Source organism: Equus asinus, chromosome 10, assembly GCF_041296235.1.
Source record: "Equus asinus isolate D_3611 breed Donkey chromosome 10, EquAss-T2T_v2, whole genome shotgun sequence".
Classification (NCBI taxonomy): Eukaryota; Metazoa; Chordata; class Mammalia; order Perissodactyla; family Equidae; genus Equus; species Equus asinus.
Genome location: NC_091799.1, coordinates 80,089,585 through 80,116,680, shown reverse-complemented (window position 1 = coordinate 80,116,680; position 27,096 = coordinate 80,089,585). Strand labels below are relative to the sequence as shown.

General features: G+C 36.0%; 1 protein-coding gene across 5 annotated transcripts in view; it reads right to left on the bottom strand.

The window, feature by feature from the left end:
- RANBP3L (RAN binding protein 3 like) overlaps positions 1–27,096 on the bottom strand; it is a 47,116-nt gene that overhangs the window by 1,256 nt on the left and 18,764 nt on the right. For 3 of the 5 annotated variants that reach the window (XM_014831265.3, XM_070519757.1, XM_070519759.1), the window contains 13 exons: positions 20,360–20,418; positions 19,449–19,488; positions 18,867–18,944; positions 17,985–18,059; positions 16,144–16,215; positions 15,655–15,794; positions 12,646–12,749; positions 11,427–11,511; positions 8,770–8,872; positions 8,298–8,428; positions 6,792–6,912; positions 5,016–5,158; positions 1,149–1,338 (listed from right to left, as the gene is read on the bottom strand). In XM_014831265.3, coding sequence (XP_014686751.3) covers positions 1,149–1,338; positions 5,016–5,158; positions 6,792–6,912; positions 8,298–8,428; positions 8,770–8,872; positions 11,427–11,511; positions 12,646–12,749; positions 15,655–15,794; positions 16,144–16,215; positions 17,985–18,059; positions 18,867–18,944; positions 19,449–19,488; positions 20,360–20,418 — 1,341 coding nt within the window. The remainder of the gene's footprint in view (positions 1–1,148; positions 1,339–5,015; positions 5,159–6,791; positions 6,913–8,297; positions 8,429–8,769; positions 8,873–11,426; positions 11,512–12,645; positions 12,750–15,654; positions 15,795–16,143; positions 16,216–17,984; positions 18,060–18,866; positions 18,945–19,448; positions 19,489–20,359; positions 20,419–27,096) is intronic. The other 2 variants (XM_070519760.1, XM_070519761.1) reach the window with 1 other exon arrangement.

Below are 27,096 nucleotides of genomic sequence, written 5' to 3'. Positions count from 1 at the left end.
GAAAGAATTTTGCCATTTAATCCTTATTGCAAGTTAACATTTTTAATGGATACCAACTCATTTTCTAATAGACCCCATTTTATTGGTTACAAAATAAACAGTATAATAACAAAAGATAATTTTATTTATACATTTTATACATTTCCAAAAATAATAAACCATTTGTTTAATAGTAACAAGAAAAATCATATTCATTTAGTTCTCTGGCTCAGCGAGTCAAGCAGTCTATGATCCTGATCTGCATGGTGTGTGCATTTTTCCTCTTGATTACATTTTTAGTATTAAGCAAAGGAAGATATTTCTTCAAGTTCCGCACACATTCTTTGACAGATTCTTAAATTATGTATGTTTAAAATAGCCTTAAGATTTAAAATGATTAAAAGTTGGAAAATGGCTTGCTAACATACTATCTTTGTAAGCATATTGCTCAGTCCTCTGTAGAGCAGAATTTAAGGCTAAATGAAACTATTACTGAAAATACTTGGATGACTTTATTAGCTTTAATAGCTACATCTGTATAACAAACCTGGGCTTATTATTTCCTTGACAATGGTTTTCTTTAAAAATAATGATGAACTTTAATTTAAATGCCCTCATCAGGACAACCACTAAAACCTAAAAATCTGTTTACTACTGGTCCCACTTCAACCTTACTCAATTCATGGATCCTGACACAATAAAATAGTGCTTTCTGCCCCAGGCAAAGAAAGTTCTTGAAAATAAAGTAGTCAAATTCCAAAAAGGGAAGCTAGATTTTCCTGGTAGCTTCATTACAAGTATTAATACTTTTTCCTATTATAGCCAATAACAGGAGAATGAGAATAAGTGAAGAGAAATATAAATAAATTATTAGTTTCGGGGTTGCAATGTAATACTTTAAATTGTAAATATGTTTTTTTATGCAATTTATATGCAAATGATATGCAGGCATTACAATGAGGCTGACTCTTGGTAAAATCCTAATGAAGGCCACATGTAAAAGACAGTGATTTTCACACTCCCTCCTCAGATCCAAACAGATAGGGCTCTAATCCCTACACACTTGAAAACAGATCAGTTCCACTTTTTTAAAATCTATTTCATATATTAGGATTGTGCATAAGATTTCTTTCTCAAACCTCTGAACTTACAAAAGAAAAGTTATTTACCTGATCTATTTTTAGTGACCTGGATGAAATCATCCTCATCCTCATCACAGCTATCGAAGTTTAATTGTTGGAGGGCTGTTTCTGACTGGCTTTCAGGTTGATTTATATCTTTCTGCTTATCAAAGCTTCGAAGTGCAACAAGACGATGATGTATGGCTGCATACAGATATCCTGTATCTTTGGCACTGGCCTGCATGAGGAAAATTAGGTTGTTAAGAATATAACTAACTTAATAACAGCCACATTTTACAGATTCGTAATCTTTCACTATTAATAAGGAAGGAATTATATGTTATAAATCCAGAATGTAAATAGCCCTAAAAACTAAAGGGTAAAGAGCCAATTCCTCTTGAACCAAATTGAATCCTCAAGAGGATAATTTTATAAGAGGTCCTAATTTGTGCATTTGAAACTGAGAAAATGAAATTTTCTGATCAAATGAAATGTGATTTAAAATTTCTATGTGAATTTAAGACTATCCTTCCTCCAACATTTTACACTGTAGAAAATTGTAGGGCTAGAGGGAGAAAGAGACTTCCATTTCCTTTACATCACTTTACTTAGACATCCCCTGCAAGCTGCATAGCCCTGTGGAAAAGCAGAGCTCATTTGAGCAGTCATGGTATTGTACCATAAACACATCAGAAGTCCCTGCTTTCAATACTTTTCTATTTTTATTGTTGCTATAAAAACTGATGGTAACAATTACATTGGTATAACATTTACTGTTATTATATTCTTTTTTTAAATTTAGTCCTTACAATAAAACCATGGGTTAATTATTTATTGCATTTATGTTAGTAAAAGCACGTGGTACAGGTATTCAATATACACTTGTTTCCCTCTTCCCTTTCCACATGAGGAAATTATGGCTCAGAAAGGTACGACCTGTCTGAGTTTACACAGGAAGTTGGCAAATTGCCTGGAACCTGAATCCCAGGGTCTGTCATCAAAGTCAATGCTCTTTAAGGTAACATGGCAGTAGTTTACATTTTTCTATCTTTTCACAATTTCAAAGAAAATCTGGAAAATTTTTTCTTTTTGCTGATCCTCCAAAGAGCTATCAAATGTTTCAAAGCCAAGAACCAAGAGTTGAACCAACTGCAGGCCAACTTTTTGGGGGAAGGGTCTTAAATTATATTTTTTCATTTGCATGTTCTCAAGTTGCCTTAATTACTTTTGGGGGAAAAAAAACTAAGTTAAATAAAATATTTTTGTTTCTCACATTGTATTAGATATTACACAGAAGGTGTTGAGTAAATATTTGTTGTATATTATGTGCAAAGGTATAATTTTTCTTTAGTAAGTTAATAACAAATTTTGAAAGAATATTTGTAATTGAAATATAAATATTGTTCTGCTACCTTGACTTTCTTACCTTAAATTTTAAGCATACCATTCATTAGTCAATATATTTCCTTTTGACAAATTCACTCAGATGTTTTCATTCAAGAAATTCAGAACAACATCGCAGCATTATTTACAATAGCCAAGACGTGGAACCAGCCTACATGCCCAGAAACTGATGATTGGATAAAGAAGATGTGGTATATATACACAATGGAATACTACTCAGCCATAAAAAAAGACGAAATTGGCCCATTCACAACAACGTGGATGGACCTCGAGGGCATTATGTTAAGCGAAATAAGTCAGTCAGAGAAAGACGAACTCTATATGACTCCACTCATAGGTGGAAATTAGTATATTGAGAAGGAGATCTGATCGGTGGTTACCAGGGAAAAGGGGGGGTGGGGGGAGGGTACGGAGGGGGAAGTGGTGTACCCACAATATGACTAACAAAAATGTACAACTGAAATCTCAAAAGGTTGTAATCTATCATAACATTAATAAAAAAAAAAAAAAAAAACTCAAAAAAAAAACCAAAAAAAAAAAAAGAAATTCAGAACAAGAAGTTAAAAATAAAATCACAATGATATATTTTCTGGAAAACAAACTCACAATGCTTAAGAAAACTGTAATTCCCAGAAAGCATCATAAGAAAATACCAGTGAGAATGAAAATCAGTTCAGTCTATCTGGAGAGAAATTTGTCAAGACAAGTCAAAACGTTTTTCCAAGAAAATTAACATGTATGTACACAGGGAATTCCTTTCAGCTTCCTTACAAAATTTATAATAGTGAAACACAGGAAATTATCTAGGAATTTAACAAAGTGAGATTAATGGAATAAATTATGGTACTCAGAATAGAATATTTTCACCTATTAAAAGATTTTTTGAAGAATGAACTACTATCTAGTAACACAAGAACACTCATTTTCATTGATAAGTGAAAAGAAGGTTAGATATGTGTATTTCACAATCAAATATTGGCTATCTAGTCTTCTCAACCACTTTATAAAGCATATTATTTTCTTTTACTCGGCTTTGGCAGATGAGTAAAATTAGACTGGGGAAGGTTAAAATAACTTACCTGAAGGTCATACAGTGTATACAGTATGGTACATGTGTATAAACGTATACACACACACGTATATATACTAAAATATAGTAGGAGACCAAAATGTTAATAGTGACATTTGGGAGTGGAATTTGGGTGATTTTTTTTTTTTCTTACAGATTGGCACTTGAGCTAACAACTGTTGCTAATCTTTTTTTTTTCTTTTTCTCCCCAAATCCCCCCAGTACATAGCTGTATATTTTAGTGGTGAGTCCTTCTAGTTGTGGCATGGGGGACACTGCCTCAGCATGGCCTGATGAGCGGTGCCATGTCTGCGCCCAGGATCAGAACTGGCGAAACATTGGGCCGCCATAGCGGGAGCGAGAAAACTTAACCACTCGGCCACCGGCCGGCCCCTGAGTGTTGTTTATTGCATTTCATTTGCTAATCTCTAAAAAATACCCTATAATTTAAAAAGTCAGCATGGGTCAGATATTTTGCAGCAGAATCTTGTCACAGTTACAGTCTCAGTCTCAGGCAGGCTGCCTTACCCACTCAAAGCCAGGGGGATCTGGCCTGGCAGAGTATCAAGTATTATCTCCCTAAACGGTAAACAGGATTTGGGCATCATTTTACTCTAACATCGTAACACTCAACATTACTTACACCTAACAGTGCATTTACTGGTAGTTAATAAAACCTTTGGTTTTTTATCAGTGGACCCTTGCCAACTTTTCTTTCCATTACTGTATAAAAGCCAATTTACTTGTATTGTCACCTTCTGCCTGAGTCACGTGAGTATTCAGTCTCCTCCAGTCTTCTGAGTCTCAGCTCATAGGGGAAACCCAGCCTTTTTTCTGATCTGATTCCTGCCAGCTCACTCTCTTGTGCCTGGATCTTGAATTTGAGGTCAAGCATTCCTGCCGCCGGGAAACAGCTAAAGCTGTGCTCCCATCCTGTTACCTTGGAGACTGACTCATGTCCAGAATTGGAATTTGCCACTGGACTGGTTCTTTTAACTTGCTGGCCCTGTGTTTTTCCATTTCTCACTGGTTCCTTTGCAGTGATCTCAAGGCCTTCTTAATTTCAGCATGCAGTACAAGCACCGGGCTGTGGATTCTGCTGGCCTTCCAGAAACCAATCTTGACAACTCAGTAACTTGGTAACTCAGTAAGATTGTTGACATAATTTCAATAGTAAAGAAAAATGTAGAGATTTGACAGCATATATCAATACAAATGTCTTCGGACAGGTACCAATAATTACTATAGATTTTGGTGTTAATCTCTAAATTTCATATAAAATTTAGGTCTTATATTATACTGTAAACAACCATAATGAATAGCTGATTTTTTGCCAATGGTGTAGGTTATTATAATAAATTTTTTTTAAAAAACCAAATTAGTAATTGCAGAGATCTATAAATACATTAGGGTAATCCTCTATCACTGAAATTGTCACTTACCTGAATTAAAAACACTTTGATGCTACAGTCTTCTAAATCAGTAGCAGTTATTCGTAAATTTTTGTGGTTTGCTCTTTGAATCTCCATTTGAGCCCAGAGTTTGCTATTGAGGATCAGCCTCAGGCTGCCTTGATTGCGCATAACTAAAATAGGAAGATGAATATATCAGACTACAGAACAGTGGGTTCTTAGCCTTCCAGGGGAATTTACCATTTGTGAAAGCAAAGTAAATCTTGTAGTTGTTTTTCAGACTGTATTTTCACTATAAATTGTAATTTGACTAGGTTATAATTTGGCTTTCAAATTGGGCTTTATTATTTTAGAGGACTTTTTTTAACTTATATACTGGAATTACATATTTTTACTATATTATTAAAGAATGGTTGAAATTTTAGAACTCTTTTGAGGACCCAGTGGTCTGAAGAATATTTATCCAAGAATTGTTTACAATGGAGAAAACCGAAACAAAAACTTTAAGCATTCAAAAAATTGAGTTAAATAAATGATGGTTCAGCTATTCAAGATATTACAAACCCATTAAGATTACTGAAGAAAGATAATTATTGATGTAGAAAGGTGATCATGGTATACTATTAAACAAAACCAAGTTAAAAAGGAATATAACACCATGAATCACAAATTTTTCAATATATGGGTACATTTATATATACAGAGAATGAAGTCCAGAAGAATATATGCTGTTATCAGAGGCCCTCACAGGAAGATAGGCCTATGAGTGATTTTAATTTTTTTCTTTTTGTTGGTCCATATTTTCTGTCTTCTATAATGAGCATGTATTACCTGTATAATACAAAGAAAAGTTGTTTTGTACTTTATTTTGGCAGGCAGTGGAAGGAATGGAGTTAAACCAGAGCAGAAAACAACTAGCACCTGCCTTGGGAATAATACTTTATTGGGTTATTTAGATACCTGTTGCCAGTTACATTACTGTTCCTATTCGCTTAGTCTGAATTCTATTCCTTACCCGTTTCTTGAGTTTGATTGCTGAAACTCAACAAATATCCATATACCTGGATCCAACTTCTGTCTGGGGCCTCCTCCACGGCTTTAACCACCCAACATTGACCAGCAAACCCATCCACCCTGCCCAGATCTCCGCCTGCACCCACTTTCAGTTTGGACCTCTGAACAATACCCAGTGTGCCTTTCTAGATGCCAACAACCTCCTGAGTCTTTCAGTTTGACTGATTCCAGACTCTGACCATCTCTCTGCCTGCAGGATTCAGTAACCATGTACCTTCATTTCCTCAGAAACTGACCCTTCATCTCAACCCACACAGCATGTTTAGAATGCCAAAGATAAATTATAGGGCAAATATTCTCTTTTAGAAAAACTATTTTCACTTCAAACATAATTTCATCAAACTCCTACAAATAACGAGATTACTATTTAGGTGTGTGCTGGGCTCTGTCATAGGTGCTTGACATGGATTATCTCACTGAATTCTCACAATCACTCAATGTCATGGACTATTGTTATCTCCATTTTAAACTGATGCAACTAGGGCAGAAAGAGGTTAAGTAACCATCTGAGGTCACCAGTCAGTCAGTGGTAGAGCCAGAACTGGAACCCGTGTAGTCTGACATCAGAGCCTATTCTAAATGGAAGCTCCTACAGTACATTAGAAACAATATTGTTTTCAACACTCTGATTTATTGGCATATTTTATAACACATCTCTGGAAAATGATATGTACCTATATTGGAAATTTTACCCTGAGAAATAGTGTCTTGCTTTACAAAATGATTCCTTACTTAGTCTTGACTGGAATGTTCCACGGTCACTGCTTGCTGTGTCATTCAATCTCAAAGCTCCTCTGCCCCTTTCAATCCAGGACTGTGCTGTTTTGTTGAGAATAAAAAGCTTGCAGTTGATCTAAAGGATAATATTTTAAAACGTCAAATACATAGAAAATTTTTTTTCAAAGTAAATTCTTGACTCTTCTATAGCACTTTTATTTGATTGATCTTTTATCAGAATAGCCTATGTTAATGATTTATACACCAGATTTTAACATTTAATCTTCAAAACATACGATTTTTGAATAGTTCAAACATCAAAAAACAAAAAGCTGTACAAGTGAAAAGTCTGCCCCCAACCCTAGCTCCCCATCTGCCAATTTTCACCCCTGCAACAAGTAATCACCATTACTAATATTTTGTTTATCCTTCCAGAGATATTTGCGTGTATACACATGCCGATATATATATATGTTCCCCTATTTTTTACTATAAATGGTAGACTGCCATACATGCTTTCTGCATCTTGCTTTTTCACTTAACAATCTATCTAATATACCAACTTTCAAATTACACTTAATGTTATTTGAGCTATATAATTTATTCAAAAGTGAAGGAAATCATGGAACAAAAAATTTCAAAGAACACAGCATCAGAACTAGGATGTGATACCACAGAATACCCTATAATTTAATGCTTCCCAATGGTTCTCAAATATTACTATGTACAAGAATCACCTTGACAACTTGTTAAAAATATAGCATGCTAGGGTCTCACCCTTAGTGATTACTTCCGTAAATATGGGATTAATCCGATCAGAGTTAATGCTCTGAGTCACACCTGTGTAGTAAATGTATCAGTAGATCATGGGGGAGGAGAGGAGGAATGGAGGGAGTTTGGGGCATAAGCACACAGAGAGAGGCAAGGGGAAATCCACGCCTTGTTGAAATGATTCAGTTGTAGTTGTTACATTGTATATGCCCAGGCTGATAGCTATACCACTCAACATTCAAATCCTATGTATGATACTGTGCACTACATTTGCGAAATTCTTGATTTATATGAAATTCCAAAGTTATTTAAAAGAACTTTTAAAGGAAGATAAAATCTTTTTATTATCTTGAACTGAAATCAATAAATCTTATCAGCATTTTAAAACTTTCAGTGTAAATAGAATTTTAAATCAGATGATAATAGCACCACTTATAAAGGCAGGTATGAAAAGCATAAAACATAGACCTGAAGTTATTTTAAGACAAGGTTCTTGGCTAGCTTCTTGCTAAGGGACTAATGTGATTCGGTGTAAACCCAATAGCCTGTTTTCCTGCAAATTATACATACAAATGCGAGAATTCAACAAAATATTGGTTTAATCTTTGGAAGCCTCTAACATTTTTATTTAAGCAACTCAGTCTTCACGAAAACTATAATTCTGCCTTTATTTTTAAAGACATCCCTGCTGATGGTAATTATTCCATGTATGTAAGTGGTGCCAGAAAGAGCAATACATGATATACAGACCTTTAACACATTATGTTCTGATTCCTCCCCAGTAATAACATCAATTTTCTCCAGCAAGCATTTAGGTGATGGTTTAGAAGAGAAAGCAGCAGCTGATTCAATTAGGGATATACCTTTAATAGAGTCTGTTCCTAAGAGAAAATAGGAGGGGAAAAAAAACACATAAAAGGCCCCAATTTCTCTACTGCGAAGTTCTTTGTTACCCCTGATACCATACATATTTCCTTAGCATTTTATAATAATGAGTGTTTCCAAAAACTCAAACTGCTTGAGTTCAGGTAAATGTCTTTAATGATTCCCCATACCATTAAACATTTTAGAAAGCTTATATTTCATGTAACTATATTTATATGCTTGAATCTTTACCAAAAAATTATAAAACACTGTATTTTATAAATATTAAACAAATGACATGGAAAAACAGGAAATAAACTAGTTGAATTAAATGTCTTACAAATGAAATAATTCTTACTTGACATTGGAGAGTTGATAGGAAATTTTAGAGTGGATTTGAATGTTTTTTCCTTGGTGTATGAATCATTCTCAAGTTGAGCCTGGGTGAGCTTTTGAGTACCCTAGGTGGGGGAAAAAAGGTATTACTTAATTTTATGCCTAGATATTTGCAGTAAGCCAAAAGATACTTTTGTTCTTCTGTCTCAACACAGCAAACAAACCCAACTGCTTTGGTTTTGTTTGGGGCTCCCTATGTGCTGAATAAAGAACTCCTCCCTATTGTTAGATGACTTTTGTTCTAAGCTTCAGGAAGCGTAATCTAGTTACCACGAGCCTACTTCAGGTGGGATCTAGTTCCAGAGACAATGGGAGAAGGTTTAGAGGCCCATAAAGGAGGTAGCAGCTGTTGCACCAGACTGACCTGACACCTAGGAGGTGCAACTATTGTCACTGTTTCAAGGTATTTCAGTATTCCTAGCAATTGACCTTTTCTATCCACTTCATTACAAAAATTAAAAAGAGAACCCATTCGCTGTTTCAGAGAACATCTTTATAGAAAGAATACTAAATATTCCTCTAAGACATTTTTTTTGTCATCACTTTTAAGGCTGCATACCTGAGGCTTTGCACATATGTTGGAATCAAGGCCTGTGTAAAAAAAGACTGAGCAATTGCCTGGCCCTTTATGATACTGTATAGTCCCTCGCAGAACGGGGAGAACTGAAATGATACTTGAGAATTTAGGTTTATATCTTTTCCCTTATAATCAAGATTCTTTCACATTATTTAACTGGACATCAAGATATCCTGTTAAAATTGATAGAGATGGGTGTAATTATTTCCATTTTAAGAAAATAGAAACTAAGGCACAGAAAGTTTAGTGACTCACTCTAAAAGCACATGGTCAGCCAACAACTCGGGAGAGCATCCTGGCCCCCAAAATCGCTAGGCCACAAGATTACAGGATTAACTAGAGGACAAATACAAATTATCTCCAAAGACCCTGTTATCCCAGGATGTCACCAATTTAAAGACAGAGGGAGCTCAGTTTCCTTTGTAAACCAAATTAAAGTGCCCAGAGGAAATGTGCATAAGTACCTCCTCAAACCAAATCTGTAATCCTGAAGATAGTCATTTGTATATGTATCTCTCTGTCACCCTTTACTAGATTATAAATACCTGTAGAGCACAGTGTCTCCTTTAACTTTGCATAACCACTTGCCCAGGTGGTTTTCAATCGTGGCTGTAGGTTCAAATCACCTGACACCTGGCCTCACCACAGAGCTTCTGATCTAAGTGGTTTGGGGAGATGCCCAGACATAAGAAATCCTTTAAAGGCTCACCAGATGATTGTAATATGCAGACAAACTTGAGACCAACGCCAGTGCTTTATATATCATAACACAATACATGTTTGTTAAATTTAGTCGAATGTTAAAGTTAATACTAAGGTTTGGAAAGTATTTAATTTGTGCCTGTGACATCTTACAGAGGCTGTGACTGATCTAGTGCCAAATTTAGGAATAAATGACATGGAATAAATGTGCCTAAATATATTGCCTGGACCTTCACTCTGGAAGTTGGTCCGTTCTGGCTCAGATCCAAAGGTGTGGGTCAAGAGCTCTAGGATTGCTGGAGTTGACCTTCATCTGGGGAGAGACAAAAGGGTGCCCTCTAAGCTAAAAAGCTATGATACTGCTCTTCAAATTAGGGTTTAGCCTGAGGCAGGTGTAGAATAAGCTAGGTTTTAAAAGTGATTTGTGAAAGCCCTAAAAATCTTGGAATAAACAGGCCTCAAGAGTTGGTCCTTTTCTTATTCTGAGCCCTTACACAGGTTTTAAAATCTGTACAGTTTCTTTGGGATTCTTCATGTAACTAATAGGCCCAAGAGAAGCTAGCCACCTTGCCCCATCTCAGGCAAGATTCTGGTCTGGGTGAAAGTTGGAAGGGGTATGAACATGTGATGGACCAGATGAAACCATAGGAACACTTGCTCCACAGCTTTCACCTTGCTGTATAATTCACTGCTGTAGATTCTGCTCTGTTTTAGAAACATGTCCTATGGAGGGCAGAGCAGCAACTGCCTCATGCAGGATGATACTCAATATGAAATAAGGATGATAGTAAGAATAGTTAGTGGGCTCCACTTGGCAAGTATATTCCCCTAGGCAAATGAAATACTATGATTTTCCTCTTAAAGCTATTTAAAAAAGAAAAAAAAGAGTTATAATAATGCTTTCAATGTAAAAGCTTGAAGATAGGGTTGTAGTTAATAAGAAAATATTGGCAAATGATTTTAAATGTATCTTGTTAAGACAAATCCTATTGAAAAACTATATTAAAATATCATTACCAGTTGAGCTTATCTAACTGTTGCAGATAATTCTGAGACTTCCTTGGGTAAGTTTGGTTTAACACAAGTCAAAGAATTATTTAATATTTCTCATCAGCAATAATGTTATAATTATATAATTCCCTTCCTCTGTGGGTTGGATCATTCTAACAACTAGAACTTGCTTCCCAGGAGAATCTTTCCAGTTAAAGAAAGAAAATGTGGCTTTGACCCCAGGAGTTAAAAAGTGTTTTCCACTTTAACATTGTTTTAATTAATTTGCCTTCAGAAATTTGAAGTGACAGCTCTCTATATAATAATGGAAACATTTGCCAAAATCTTACCAAAACTCTTTCTACCATGTTTTCTCCAAAAACGAAATCAGAACTGTAGCTTTTAAAAGAATACTTATCTTCATTTGGTTGACATCTAAGGAAAAGAAATAAGCATTTACTATTTTAAATATATGGATAAAGTCATTTTAAACCATAGCACGTGAAATTATCAGATGATTTAACAGATTTATGTAAAGCATAAAAACATCTACTGCTAACTTTTGTTTACGTGGAGTTAATGAGACATGAAGGAAAATGGAGATGGGTACTTCCAGGCATTATGTTCAAAATATTTGACAGCTGTTGCAGCACTGGCTGAGACCAGTCCAAAAAGGTCTCCCGACCATCACTGTACTGGCTGAGTGATCAACCGGGGGGCTGCCCAGCTCTTACCATTTTACTTTTCCAGAACAGCCTCTCCATCTCTAATCTCCGCTCTCTTCTTCCCTGCGTGGCCAATGCTTTTAGCTATCAGAGGTCTGCTGGGCAAAGCCAAGCCAATCTATCTTGTCAGTTATACTTGAGTGTGCATTGGTTTACTTTGTTTTTTTTCCTCCTCAAAACTTTTCTTTTTAATGTTAAAAGTGTTTTGCATGATGAGAAACTGGAAGACATTCAACCCTCTCTGTGTAGGCAAATGTGCCCCAGGGTCCCCACTGCATCCCCAGTGTGCACAGAAGGTAAGTGCTGCGGTACCTGCATGGGGCCTAATCATATGAGTCCAGTTACATCCCGGGCTAGTTTTAATCTTCTCTCAGATCAAACATGCCTTCATCACTGGTGAGACTAGTAAACATTAATTTTCATTTTGCATATTTATACTGCTTTCTTTGTTGTCTATCCAACCTATGCCAGTAAATAATGAATAATGCTGAAAATAATTTTTAAAAGGGCAAAAAAGGATGCCAGAGAAAGCAGAAGAAAGGCTAATCTGTAGCCACATAATTAATGCCTAACTAAATAAAAGTTTAGCCATACCTTTTTGAAACATTCTAACCCAAGTCAACGAGAAAATGAAGACAATACAATAATAGTATGAGAATATTTAAACATTGGAGATATTTTGAAAAGCATTTTAAATGTGTTCTTTATAAAAATCTCCTTTCAAACAGAAATCTTGGCAATTTATCTCTACAATGTCGGAAAATTTTTTTCCATAAATGGTTATAATGATAGAAGAAGGCAAGAATGAAAGGACGGCACCTTTGTTTCCACATCATTAACGTACCCTACTGATGTAGCACCTAGAACATTCTGGTTAGGAGACAGCTGGACTGAAATTCTGGCACTTGGTAAATTTTCACTTAGCAAATAGGAGTTCCCTTCAGAAATCTGAAAGAAAAGAAATCCATCAAAAAAGTTCATTTAAATTGCTTACTATTGGAGCACCACAGGAGGAAACAATATTATAGTCAAATGTACTGAAAATTTACTATGTTCAAGAACTGTCCTAAGCATTTCATTTACATTATCTCATTTACTCCTCACAACAACTCTATACACTTTATGCACATTTTACAGATAAGTAAACTGACCTAACAGTTTAAATAATTTGGCTAGGCTTGGAACCAGGAAGAGCGCTGACATCTGAGCCTGGGTCTGTCTGACACCACACTATATACTTAGTCATAATATTCAGAAATCCCACCTCCTTTTGTTACTTTTACCTTTTTAGCCAAATTGAGTCAATTCTCATTTCTACGTGGTAAATCTATCTTTCAGGCCTAGTTAATCCCTGGAAACAGCCTAAGAGCTTCACCATCATGGCCACCCAATGTGAGAGGAAACGCCATTAATCTCTTCATCTAGAAACCTTTGACTGGTAACTTAATCAATTAATCACTCTGTCTGATGTGTATAGATATATGCACATTACCTGCATTAATGTATACATGAAGGAGTGAGCAATTTTAGAACTGGAAGGAACCCTATAAATTATCTGATGCAGTGTATCCAGTGTTTTGTGGACACCTCCCTTCCCCAACTAGGGATTTGCAAAGATGTTGCAGGCAGTTCTTGTCTTTAAAGGTAGATAGGGTCTGTTTCCACTTTAATTTTATATCAATCAATAAAAATAATTCTGAGTATTTTTCCCTTTATAATAGAATTGGCGAGCTGAGAAACATGTATCAAGAGAGTATGTGTCATTGGTTAGTAAAGATCAAAGTACATGGTCATGACTCAGTCACTCTGATTTCTCTCTCAGCCAAAATGGGAGTTTTTATTCTTACATTGCTTAAAATAGTTTCTATTAGGCATATACTGTTTAAATTATACACAATAAGTGAGCATTAATTAATGACAGGATGAGTAAAAATTGCTCTGATTTTGATATACAAGTTAATAAGGAACATAAAAATAATGGTCCTATAAAATTCACCTACAGATAATTTTCACTAATCTATAAATTACGTTTATTTTGTCAGAATTCTTACACAGCATCTTATATATAGCTTGTCTTTAGATCTTCAAAGGTCATTATTAAACAGAAAATTCAGTGATGGGCATATCCAATTAGGCTTTTCACTAATTAGGAATAAGTTCCATTCATACCCTTAATAAGTTATTCAAGAAGAAATGCTAGCAAACAATAGCTTGAAAATTTCTCTTATGCTTTATCATTTAGGAGGAAAGGGCAAGAAATATATTAATAGATTTTATTTTTAAAGTATGCAATGAAAGATTTCAAAATATTATGCTGAAGAAGAAATATTCATCTACTGTTGATATCAACATGTAATAAAAATTTTAATCTATAATATATGCTGTTCCAAAATCAAATACAATAACATTTTAGAAATTAGCCAACACATCTTACTTTTTCTTACATAATTTAAAACAAATTAAATAACATGTATCACTTCTTAAATAGATAAAAGTAAGAACTTATGTAATATGGTGATGATTATATTATGTTTAAATGAAAAATTTTAATAAAATACTGATTTTAAATTGAGAACGTTTTACTTAAAAATCACATCATATGCCATGCATAAACAATGAAATGATTTTTAAAATTGACAATGGGTCTCATGAAATCATATCTTAGAAAGAAAAAGATCTGGAAATATAAAAACGTTGGTAAATGCTGACCCAGTTCAACTTTCGTCCTTCACCGATGAAAAGAGAAGGTTGGCTGCTTTGTCCAAGAATGCAAACGTAGTTAGATAGTGGCAGAGGGAGACTTAGTACCAATCTGATTTTTTTCATTGAACTGATGAAACTACTGGGTTTTTGTGTTTTTTTTTTTTTTTTGAGGAAGATTAGCCCTGAGCTAACATCCATGCCCATCTTCCTCTACTTTATATGTGGGACACCTGCCACAGCATGGCCTGACAAACGGTGCATAGGTCCGCACCGGGATCCGAACCCATCAACCCCGGGCCCCGAAGTGGAATGTGCAAACCTAATCACTGCGCCACCAGGCCAGCCCCAACGACTGGTATTTTTAACACTTCCGTGTGTTGCTATCTTTGTTTGTATGGGAAAACAAAACAAAACTAGGTGACCAACCCACAATAGTTCAGCTGGAAACAAATGACTGATGGAATTAACTCTCAAATTCCAACCTACCGATCTTGTGTCCCATTCCTTTCAAGTGCCTGCTTCTGCAAGACACAGCTAGAACTATAGCAACAGAATATCTCCAACCCATATCTGCATGGCTGGAACCAAATGAATAGCCCCCTGAAAAGGCCCACGAGTGATTCAGTCACTACAACAGTTGGAAGAGAGAATTCTTATCTGTCTCCAGAAGCTTCCCAAGCTCTCCCAGTCACACTGGGTAGGTAGTTCCCTGGTCCTTTTCTCTTTGAAGATGGGTCCCTGGTGTGACCTAAGCTTCCAAAGCCACACCAGGCTGTCAACCAATTGGGGATGCAGAAAATCCCTGTCCCTTTTGACTTCTGACTCCTGGACTTTGTCACCTCATTGCTCCCAGGTTCTCACATGGGATCAAAGCACTGAAACAAGACCCGGAGGGTTCCCACTCCTCTGGACTCAGCTTTACACCTCCGTAAGACTTGTTCCTGGGAACAACCCTCCAATTAAGGGGACAAGTTTAAGAATGTTACCGAGGGCTTTTTGCCGTCTAGTCCCAGTGCTTCTTTAGCCGGGCAGCTGCTTCAGCAACAGAACAAAGCTCAGGCAGCCCCTAACTCTTGAGGGGGGTCCACAGCAATCTACTGAAAGAAGGTTTGGGGATTGAGGTCGGTCCTACCAGAGGAGGTTTTCTTACCTTATTTTTTGCTTTTTCTTTAGTCTTGCAGGATTCCAAGGCATTGTATCCAAATGTTTTTCTCACTTTTTCACACCTGTGAGCTTGAGGTGGCTGCAAGATAGCAGGTCTTAGAATATTTTCAGAATGTTTCGCGGGACCTTAAAAGAACGAAATTAAAGGGTCAATATATCTTTAGCGAAATACTACTTCCTCTCTATTTTTGACTAATTTAATGCTTATTTTCTAAAGTCATCATTCAATGAGGGGTTAATGTTAACTAATCAAAGTCAAAATAGCCAATGAATGTGTACTACTTACTTCCAGCCAGGCTTTTACCTAATTTGTACCCATGTTGACCATGGAACTTGGCTTACCAAATGTATTTCTTCATGTTTTGTCACTCAGCCCTACCTCCCCTACTCCCAAAGCACGCATTCAAGCAGATTAAAATATAGATGATAAAACGCCACATTTCTGAGGTTCTCGTAATAGAGAGAAGCTACATACCTTGTTCTGAACTGTTCATATCAACATCCCTTTGCACAAGAGTTGATGTCATAAACACATTGTTTTTCTTCACTGTAAGAAAAAAATATTAGAAAAACTTGAATCTATAAGGGTGTGTCAGTTTCTACGCGATTCGGGTTTTCACGGTCCTGTACTGAATTTACCAGTAGATGTCGCTGTTGGCACTAAGAGTAGTAGGCTGCGCATAGGAGAGCGCGGGCTGTGCTAAAGATGTGAGGGCAAGATGAGCTTTGCTACATAGTTCTGTTTACTCTCAGAAATATTAGTGCAAATCAGATCACTAACGGAATAGGCAGTCTTCTCTAGAATGATGAAATAGAGTACTGAGAGAAATTCTACAGATTATAAAATGTGAATTGATAATGAACCCGCTGTGTGTGTAAATATATGTTTCTTATAGAATGTCATAAAACTGTTAGCAACTTTTCTGCCCCTCTCCCCACTCTAATGATACCTGAAGAGAGAAGTAAAGATGACCATTATGCTGGGTTATTTTTCTGTGAGGTGTGTTGGTGGGGTAAGACTGTGGTGGTGGTTCCAAGTATGGAATTACTATGCATTTCAAAGAGATAACCTCTTGCTTGCCAATTGCAGAAACAGCAACCTTGGAGCATTCGATTAATGGAGATGAGAAAAGAATAAGAACTGCTTCTTCAAAGTATTATAACATATTGTAAATGTCGGGGTAGAATTGCTTCTCTAATTCAAAGTTCAATTAAATGTTTTATGATCGTTATTATTGACAACCAACAATGAAAGGGCCATCTCAAAATTGTACTATTTTTCTCCGTTCTAACACCACCAACATTTTGCACAACATAAAATGGAATGGTGCTTACTGATATCAACGTTCCTTTATTCATTCTCTCTTTTTGTGTGTATCTGATTTATAAAAAAATGAATTGAAGCAGTTATCCAGATAACTTAAAGCTATCGCTTTGCTTTTTGCACAAATTCAATAAAACAAATCCTCTAGGATCAGGACCTCTGTTCCTCATCTGTAATTTGCCAGTCAGGTTAAGATGGGGCCCAGTGAGGTAGAAAATATCTCTGCTGCATCTAAAAGATATCTGACATATTGTTGCTCAGTCATGCTTGGAATTGTTAATAAGACTAAAAATTTATTGATTTGAAAACTCTGTGGTTCCCAGGGAGAGAGGGATCAGTTAAAAGGAAGTGAATAGTTTGTATTTTTTATCTCTTAGTGGTAAGCTTAATTTAGAAAAGGCAGTTGGTTGTTCAGTAGAAACAAAAACACACAAGAAGTCAAATCATAATTTTAATGTGGCAAATGTTCCAATCATTTCAAATATTTTATGATAAAATAGTTTTACTTAGCAAAGCATTACAAATTTCAAATAAAAAGGAGTAATGTGGTAATTAGTGAAAAGTTCAAAAGAAATCATGTTCTAAATTTGAGAATATAAATCTAAAGTATAAACTTTAGAATAAGAATCGAAAGCATAGTTATATATTTTGAGTACTGTACATATTAAAAACTGCATAAATGGACCATAATAAGTAAAATAAAGCAAATTATTTTACAGGACTGCCTTATAAAACATATTGCTATCATAAACATGAAATCTGAAAAAACATCAAGTTCAAACTTTCTACCAAAATAAACAGATATACTGTCTGGATTTGTGGAATTGGAATTCATAAGGAATTCTTCTATGCATACGTTGCTAAGGCCTCTACTTTATTTGCCACTAAGTGTCAGCATTTTATAGTAGCTGAGAAAGAAAGCTCATCATTAATGAGAATGGATTCTGAAAAGTCAGAGCATTGGGCTTGAGGTTCTGTAAGCTCTTTATTACCTGGTCCAGAAGGGGGGAAGGCCGGGAGGTCGGTGAAGGATGATGATCTCATTCGCTTCTGGGACAAGGTTGATGCTAAAAGCAGATTGCAAACTGAAGTGAATAAGGAAGTGCTCTTTTGTGTTTCTTTTCATTTGGATTTTTGCTGTTTCAGAAAAATCTCTTTCTCACTAACTTAAAAAAGGTTTTGTATTTTTATCAGCAGAAAAAAGTGTGCCTCTGCTGAGAATTATAAATTAATTTCCATTCAATTCAATAAATATTTGAGTGCTCACCAGGTGTAAGACACTCTATCAGGCATGAAGATGACCTCAAGGAACTCACAGTGGAGGAGACAGACATTTACACAAATAGCTGTATTACAAGGCAGAAGGCAATACGATCCAGTATACAAGGAATCACCTTTTATAGTACTTGAGTGTAGAAGAGAGGCAAACTAGGTTACTGATTTACTTGGAATACAGTATATGATGGAGTTCTTAAAATAAAGTGTCTTTTGAAAAGGCAGATATCTATCTAAGTAGATATTTACTTAGGAGAATGTGTCAATTTCCCCTAATTACAAAACTAATATCCACTTAATGCAGAAAATTTGGAAACAGCAAAATACAAAGAGGGAGGGGAAAAAACCCAAATCGCTAGCAATCCCATTACCTAAGATAACCATTGCTAACATTGGGCTATGTCCTTTCCAGTGCTGATAAATCAAATTCTTAAGTAGTGACTCGTACCATCCATTTTATAGATTGTGTTTTCATATAAGAATATATGATAAGTACTGTCCAATAAGTAGACTTTCTTATCTATTTCAAAAGTTTCCTAGTAATTTCATATGCAGAGTGAACATAACAGTGAACAGCCAACAGACAAGGCTTTACCCACCTCCTTGGGACTGAGAATCTGCAGTCTGCAAAGTAAAAGATGAAGACCGTACGCGCTTTCTTGAAAAACCATTACATTCTGCAAGACATTCAATGTGAAGGGTAAAATTGCTTGCAATAACAAATTATCCTCAACCAATGATATGGGAGGATAAATACAATTTCCTTTTGTCTATATAGACCATTATTTGATAACATGTTAACTTCTGAAGCATAATTTTAAATATTGGGGTTGATAGCTTGGTGATTATAAACCGATAGGCATATCATTCTAATATGAAACAATTAAAAACAAGTGGCTTCTGCAAGAAATTGCATAAGAATTCTGAGATTTTGTAGAAAATGTTTTTGGTAGTTGAGACACAGGCAGTGGAGAATTGTGGGATTCTAGAGTTGCTAACATCAGCATTCTCAGGGTCCTGCATGTCACCTTTCAAAACAAAAGCCAGTCTACTTTCGTGTTTAAACACAAGAAAAACCATTAAGTTGTATATAGACTGTCCCACATGTCAAAATGCTTGTGCCTGCTAATTTTCTTTGTATAAAGATTGATTTTGAAATACAGGATACAAATCATTATTACCATGTTCTGCTGCTTCATACAGGGTGTCCTCTGCAGGTCTCTGGAAGGAAACAAAGCTGCCAATGAGAGCTGAGTGTTTGCTGGTTTTACGTCAGATTTCCACCCTGTCACTTTATAAGAGAATTCTCAGAAGCCAGGTCTATTTATCTAGGCCAGGACAAAGTGGCTCACCAGGCGTGTATTCAAGAAAAAGCAAAGTCTTAGCAGAGAGATTTTATAGTTCAGTGACTGCAGAATCCCTTGTGGGAGCGTGTTGAAAATGAAGATTTTGAAACACCAACTCTCAGGATTCTGAAGCACTTGGCTGGGGCGTTGGGGGAGCGGGGGGTGGAATCTGCTTTTTCAACAAGGGCTTGGGGTGGAGTTTTTCTTTAGTTTTGTGGGTAGTAGGGTAAATTATCTGCATAAGCAAGAACGAGAATAACGAGACAATACTAATTAAGCTGAAGTGAAAATGCTACTAATCTCATGGTTTGTCTTTCAAAGCAGGTGATTTTAGTAGGATGCTGAAAAAGCAGATAGGGTCCTTAAGATCCCTTTTAAATCAAATATCACCGTTTAGAACTTATTTTATACCCAGTTAGGCTAGGTCAGTGGTGGAGACTCATAAGGAGCATCAGCCCTCCTAATCTCTTTCAGTCCTTCCCCTTTCCAAATCACTCCCAAAAAATGTAATTTTGGTAAAAATGGCATGTTATCCATAGTTTCAAGACAAGGCCTCTGGCTTCCCATTTCAGCCAAATTGCTGTTGGTGAATCCCTACCCTATAAATATTCTATGTGCACTGCTCTGCTGCGTGAAGAACAGGGGGATGAACTTATGCAGCAGTGATAGCATTTAGCATAGCTAGCTTCTTGAAATATAAATTTCTCGGTCAAAGTAAAAAATCAAACAAAGTAGCTTGATCTTACCTTAAAAATTTTTTCTCTCTTTTCAAAAACAAATATTGGTTGAGCAATGACAGATTTTTCTGTAAAAGAAAAAGAGCAGGCAAGAAATGAGGTCTCATTTCTTATTTTGACATTTTGACATTTGACCATATTTTGACATTTCTAACACCAACTAAAAATATTGGAAGATTTTTGTTTTGTTTTGTCTTTTTCCCTGTCTTTGGGTGAAATCCAAACTGTTTTACATGGATACTATAAATTGCATAATTACAAATGATTTTAACGGTTAATTACAGAAATAAATACTTGGGGAAAGTGATAGTAAATATTTCCATAAATAGAGAGATCATCTCATTAAAAGAATATGTTTTAAGTGTTTAAGGAAAACAAAATATAATTCCCTGCCCTTGGAGTCTCATCAGGACGTACTGATTAACATCTTTACTTCTAGAGCAACAAGTTTCAAAGGGTGAAAAATCTCATCTGAGAATATTACTTCTACTTGGCTTGGATCTCAAGGTATAAATGCCATAGACATACTGCATTCCGTCCTTAAAATGATCCAGAAATAATTCATATTTCCTTGCCTAGAGTAGTCATATCCTAAGCCATGTTTTCACTATTTAGACTAAGAATCAGTCTTAGTGTTATAGAGTAGCTAAAATTTATCTTCAATCCTACCAATGTTATTGATCTTTTATATTTTCTGTCTTAGGTAAGAGAATAGAGAGAAACTCATTCACTCTAGGTAATATAAATGAATAATAACAGCTTTAAATATTAGCACTCCAGAATTCATAGGGAAAATTCTTAAGAGAATCTTCTTGTGTTCAAATAGAAGTTCCACCACTAATTGGCTATATACTTTGGGAAACTTATTATACCTGTACCTTAGTTTCCTCATCTGAAAAAAAAAAAAGCATAACAGTACTTACCTCACAGAGTTTATGTGAAGATTAAATGGATTTTTAAATATAATTACTTAGATTTTAACAAAACAAAAGCCTTAGTAAAGGATATTAAATATGTGCCATGCCATCAGTCCCGATTCCAAAACTCAACACTGACATTGCTAACCTGTGACCATACTTTCTCAAGGAGCCCAAATATGACCTCAGAACTTTTTTCATTATAGGTTTCCAGTAGCCATTACCAATATTTTGTCCTGACATACATGCTCAGATAATTTGCCCTCCCTAGGCTGAATAAATAAAACCCTGGCTTAGGAACTTCAAGGAACTACCAGAGAATTACATCTTTTATTTTCCAGAAGGGGTTTACTAGTTCCCTACAACCTTATCCCATAAGAGAGTGTCATGAACTCTGCCAGACCACCCTTTGCCAAGGTCCTGGGGCCATGGAAACTTGGGTACCTTCTTTCAGTCCAGTGAGATCAACTGGTTCACTTTTTGATGCAAGTGCTTACTGCACTGTCTGCCCTTGGAGCCAAGTGAGCCCCAGCAGAAAATGCTCAATAACATATTGGCATGCCCATCTATATTAAACTATGGCTCAATTCTTTGATCTTTCTCAAACAAGCTCCTTTTCCAGCAATTACATTAGACTTAAGAAATGAGATCTCTAGTGACTTTGAAAGGAAATAGTTTTTGTGAATGTGCAGGGAGATACGTATGAATCAGAATAATAAATGGGCCTCTTCTAAACTAGATTTGGAATAATCATCCTTAAAATAGCATGACTTGGCCTAATCCTAGACAAAAAAACATGTTAACTTTCCCTTTATCAAAATACACAGCTAAAAATGGGCAAAAGTGATCTTTAATGGCAGCATTAACGAGGAATCACAAAGAATTACTTGCAGCTTGAAGGCATATGGTAACGTAGGAAGGCCATTTTTATTCATTAATTCAACAAATATTTATTGAGCATCTTTTTTGTGCCAGCCACTGTGCTAGGATCTAGGTATACATTGTCTGAGTGAAGGCATATTAGCCTCAGTGCAACCACCTTCTTTCCATGACACTGCCCAGCACATTAGTTAGAAAACAGATAATCTCCATACTTTCTCTTCCATCCAGAGTCTCTCCTTCTCTCCCAAGAAGTTCTCTTGGCTCCAAAGACAAAGCAAAAATTAAGCATTTATCAAGCCATTGAGTTCATAGCAGTTTTCTTACCTGACCCAGTAGGAAAATTTGAAAATAAAAGCCAGCTCCTTAAAATTAAATGTTTTAAAATTTATTCTTCTTTCTAATATATTCATTAATCAATCCACTTGTTCAACAAACATGTATTGAGGGGTGACTACATCTGAGGCACTTTGCAAGATAAGGGAGAGGACTAGTGGTACAAGATGAGGCTGAAGATGAGGTTGGAGCTTTGTGAAGCCTTGTAGGTTGTGCCAAGGAGTTTTGTTTTTATTTTGAGAAATTTGGGGAGCCAATAAGAGATTTTAAGGAGTGGAGTGATTCACTCTGATATGCATTTTGTTTTTTAAGATCACTCGGCATGCTGTGTGGAAAACGGATTAGAAGGGGAGGGGACTGAGAGAGAGGAAATAAGGAACCTAATTAAGAGGCTAGTCTAAATTCTAGAAGAGAGCTGACTAGGCTGCTCTTTATTTGTTTGTTAATCTTGCATCCATGGTTTTTTTTGAGGCAAATGAAATAATGAAAAGTTTAACATACAGTCTTCTGTTAAAAAGAATGAAGAGGGAATGGGTAAGAGAAATTTAAAAACCTAAAGATAAATTTTGATGTTTTACCTGTTTTAAGGTTCACGTAGCATTTAATGGATCCCTATATTCATTGTTGTTTTCTGAAATACTTCATTAAAAAAAGACATTCGTTCATCCCACAAATGTTACTAAGTATCTGTTATATACGAGGAAGGGCACATCTATATAATGTACATGTATATCTATATATCTGTACATATACCTATATGTGCACTATCTATATAACTCTATCCATGTAATATCTATATAATTCTATAATTATAATTCTATCTGTATAATATCTACATAATTCAATCTTGGTTCACCTGTAATTCTGCTCCACAATGGAGTTATGCTGTCGGCCAAGGGCTTTTATCCAACATCTTGTCTAATTTAAGCCTTTTCATCACTTTGTGAGTTAAATATTGTTTCTACCATATTTACAGATGAGGAAACTAAGGCTCTGTTAAGTGACTTGCTCAAAGTCATGCCACTAATAAGTGGCAAAGCCTTTAATTAAACCCAGGATCCCTCCTACAAAACCATCGATCTTAACTCCCACGTGTCATACTGACATATGTCATATATAACTCTACTGGAACAATGTCATGTTCTAAAGGTATAATATACCATCCAGCACCATGTCAAGGAAAAAGCAGTATAAAATAATGACACTTATATTTTTGCAACTTTGTCAAAGTTGATTGACCATACACATGTTCTCTACTTCCTCCTGAAATCAGAAATCACAATAAGATCATAATAAATGGTTGAGCGTTTTTAGGGGTAGGTGGGGTGAGGTGGAGGGAGGGAAGCCGCCACAAAGACAATGAAAACTGAAGAGAAATAATAGTGACAAAATTTTGGAAACTAGAAAGTGGAAGGATGAGTGGTAACTCACTTAGCAGACCAGGAATCTGGACCTTAAGCCAGTAGTGGGGATGCTCAAAAGCAACCTGGTTTACTCCCCACAGAGCCACCAAAAGTCCAGGAATTGGTATCACTAAGTACTTCTGGAAGCAGAGATGAAGTATGGCTGAGAATAGGAAGAAATTTATCTATTAAGCAGCAAAGCAATGTGTCCCTCTCCTACCCTGACAGAAGACTGGAGGGTTATTCCCTGGAAAAGATAGAACATCAGGCACAGTTTATCGTGAAGGTTCTGTAATGAAAAGAGTGGTGAGTAGGTGAAAGCTTACATACTATCTTAGTTTCCTATTGTTATTATAGCAAATGACCACAAGTTTAGTGGTTTAAAACAACACAAATTTGGTATCTTACAATTCTGGGGTCAGAAGTCTACAGGGGGTTGTCAGGGCTGTGTTCCTTCTGGAGGCTCATGGAACAATCCATTTTCTTGCCTTTGCAGCTTCTAGAGGCTGCCCTCATTCTTGTGCTTGTGGCCTCACCTCACTCCAACCTCTGCTTCTGCTGCCACATCTCCTTCTCTGATTCTGACACTCCTGCTTCCCTCTTTGTCTTATAATGACCTTTGTGGTGGCATTGGGCCCACTGAGTAATCCAGGATAATCTCCCTGTCTCAAGATCCTTAATTTACTCACATCTGCAAGGTTTCTTTTGCCACATAAGTGTGCGTATTCACAGGTTCTGGGCATTAGGATATAGACAACTTTAGGGAGCCATTATTCTGCCTACCATGCATACAAAATGTTGAGGCCTTTAGCGCTCTCTTTCTACTCAGTACGTAGAATGCTGGCAGCCAGATTTATTTCCTCCAAGAAGGAAATTAGAAGATTTTTTTTCTGGAGAGTCTGACTAACCCAAAAGAAAGGATCTAAAGACATAGGAATTCCCCAATGAATGGTCAAGTCAAATGATGAGTCCCCAGTTCAGGTACACAGAGGTGCCAATCAGCTTTTTAGTGAGTGCCCCTTTCTTAAATACAAGCAGGCAGTCAAGGATCACCAGACAAAAAATACAGTGATCAAATGAACAAGTGGGAGAAAAGAACATTGGGTGAAAAAGACGAAACAGAGAGTTTTTAAAAATATATTTATACATATATAATTAATGTCCTCATAAAGATGAAACATGCATGAAGCAAAGAAAGATATTAAGAACAGCAAAGAACAAGAATAAGCTTTTAGAAATTAGACTTCAAAATATGATAGTAGAATCAAAAGAATCAATGTTGATCAAAAAATCAATAGAAGATTTAGAAAATCTTCTTATTCAATCTTCTATTGAATAAGTTTAGTAAGTAGCCAAGACAGCAGAGCAAAAGAACAGAAATTGAAAATATGAGAAAAATATAAGAAAACCCAGAAGATTAGTTCAAGAATCACTTGAACACCTGACTAATAGGAGCTCCAGAAAAAGAGAACTTAGAAAACAGAGAGGATGAAATTATCAACAAATAGACTATTAAAATTTCCCCAAATTGAAGGACATAAGTTTCCAGATTGAAAGAGTCTATCCAATGTTCAGGATTGTACCTGAAAATAGACTCACACCAGTGCACATCATGAAATCTTAGAATACTGCAGACAAAGAAAAGTTCCTAAAAGCAACAAGAAGAGAGCAAAAGAGTTCACGTACAACAGGTCAGGTATCAGAATGGATTTAGGTTTCTCAAAAACAACACCAGAAACTAGAATCAAAGGAGCAATGCTTTTAACACTCTGAGTAGAAATGATTTCCAGTCTAGAATTATTTATTAATATAAACCATTGACTAAGTGTGAAGATATGATAAAAGCCTTTCCAAACTGCAAGATCTCAAAATGCATATCCCACATGCACCCATTCTTAGGATGCTTCTGGAGGAGAGGCTCTACCAAAAGAGCTAGTAAACTAAGGATCCAAGACACAGAGGAGCCAACTCAAGAGACGTGAAAACAGTCTCAAGGATGATGGTGAGGGGATAGCCCAGAATGACAGCAGTATGCCAATCACAGACAGCAACCAGTCCACCAGGGGGTAAGTCTCTGTGGAGACTCCAGGAAAGATGTCTCCACAAAGATGTGACTAAAAGCATTTGCATATCTCAAGAGGTTGAATATTCTGAAAGGATATTTAGATGATTAGAGGAGAGCTTGGAGATTGGTAATAAATACATAGAGAACTAAGAAAACAAAACAAAGACCCCATGACACAATTATTAAATCCAAGGAAAACAAAAAGTTGGGCAAGAAAGGAAAAGGAAGCTTAAATCTTATTTGGATCAATTGTGATAGTTTCACACAATGATGTCAATACTAAATTTTGATCTAATCAAATTTATGATACAACAATTTTGGGATGACGGGGGAATAGAAAGTGTGCATGTATGTAGCAGTAGTAATTATAGAGTTGGGAGAAATCTGTGCAATGGATATAAATTCTTCCATAGTGGCAAATCAGTAATGCCTAAACATAAATAGAAAGAAATAGCACTAAATGCCTGATATTTGAAGATATGGAGGTTAATTCCAAAAGAAAGCTAGGAGAGTTAGATGCTGTTGCCTCTGGGGACCAAGGAAAGGGAGAGCAAAGGACAGGGCAAGGAGGAAACTGCTGTTTTTTCCACAAAAGTCTTGTAGAACAAGTTGATCCCTTAAACCACATGAATATGTATAACTTTGAAAAAATAAAAACTAAATTTAAAAATAATTCCTTTTCTACCATAGTGTCAGATGCCCATAATTAAAGGACAGATCTCATGCTCCTTGCCAAGAATAGACTTCTTATTGAGTTATACTGCGTAGCAATCATCCAATATCTTATTTCTTGGTCCTGAGTGTTCTTTACGTAGAAATATATGGAAACAAAAGCATAAGCAAGATGGATTCACTGAGTTCAGAATGCAATGGAAACTCCCCTGAATAACTGAAGATCTGCTCTTCATAATGCCATCGAAACTTCTGAGAGGCATTTATGTTCTTGTCCTTCATCTTTATTCAAAACACTCCTCTGAGTCTCCAGACAAGAATTCAGTTAGAAGATTATGAATATACATAAGAGCTTTGTTCTTTAGGATTCTTAAGTGCTATAATGGTCAGTATTATCAGTAGACATAAACTTTTTTTCCCCTATTCTATGTACCATAATTTTTCCCAAAAAATTTTGGGTGGATTGTCCAGACC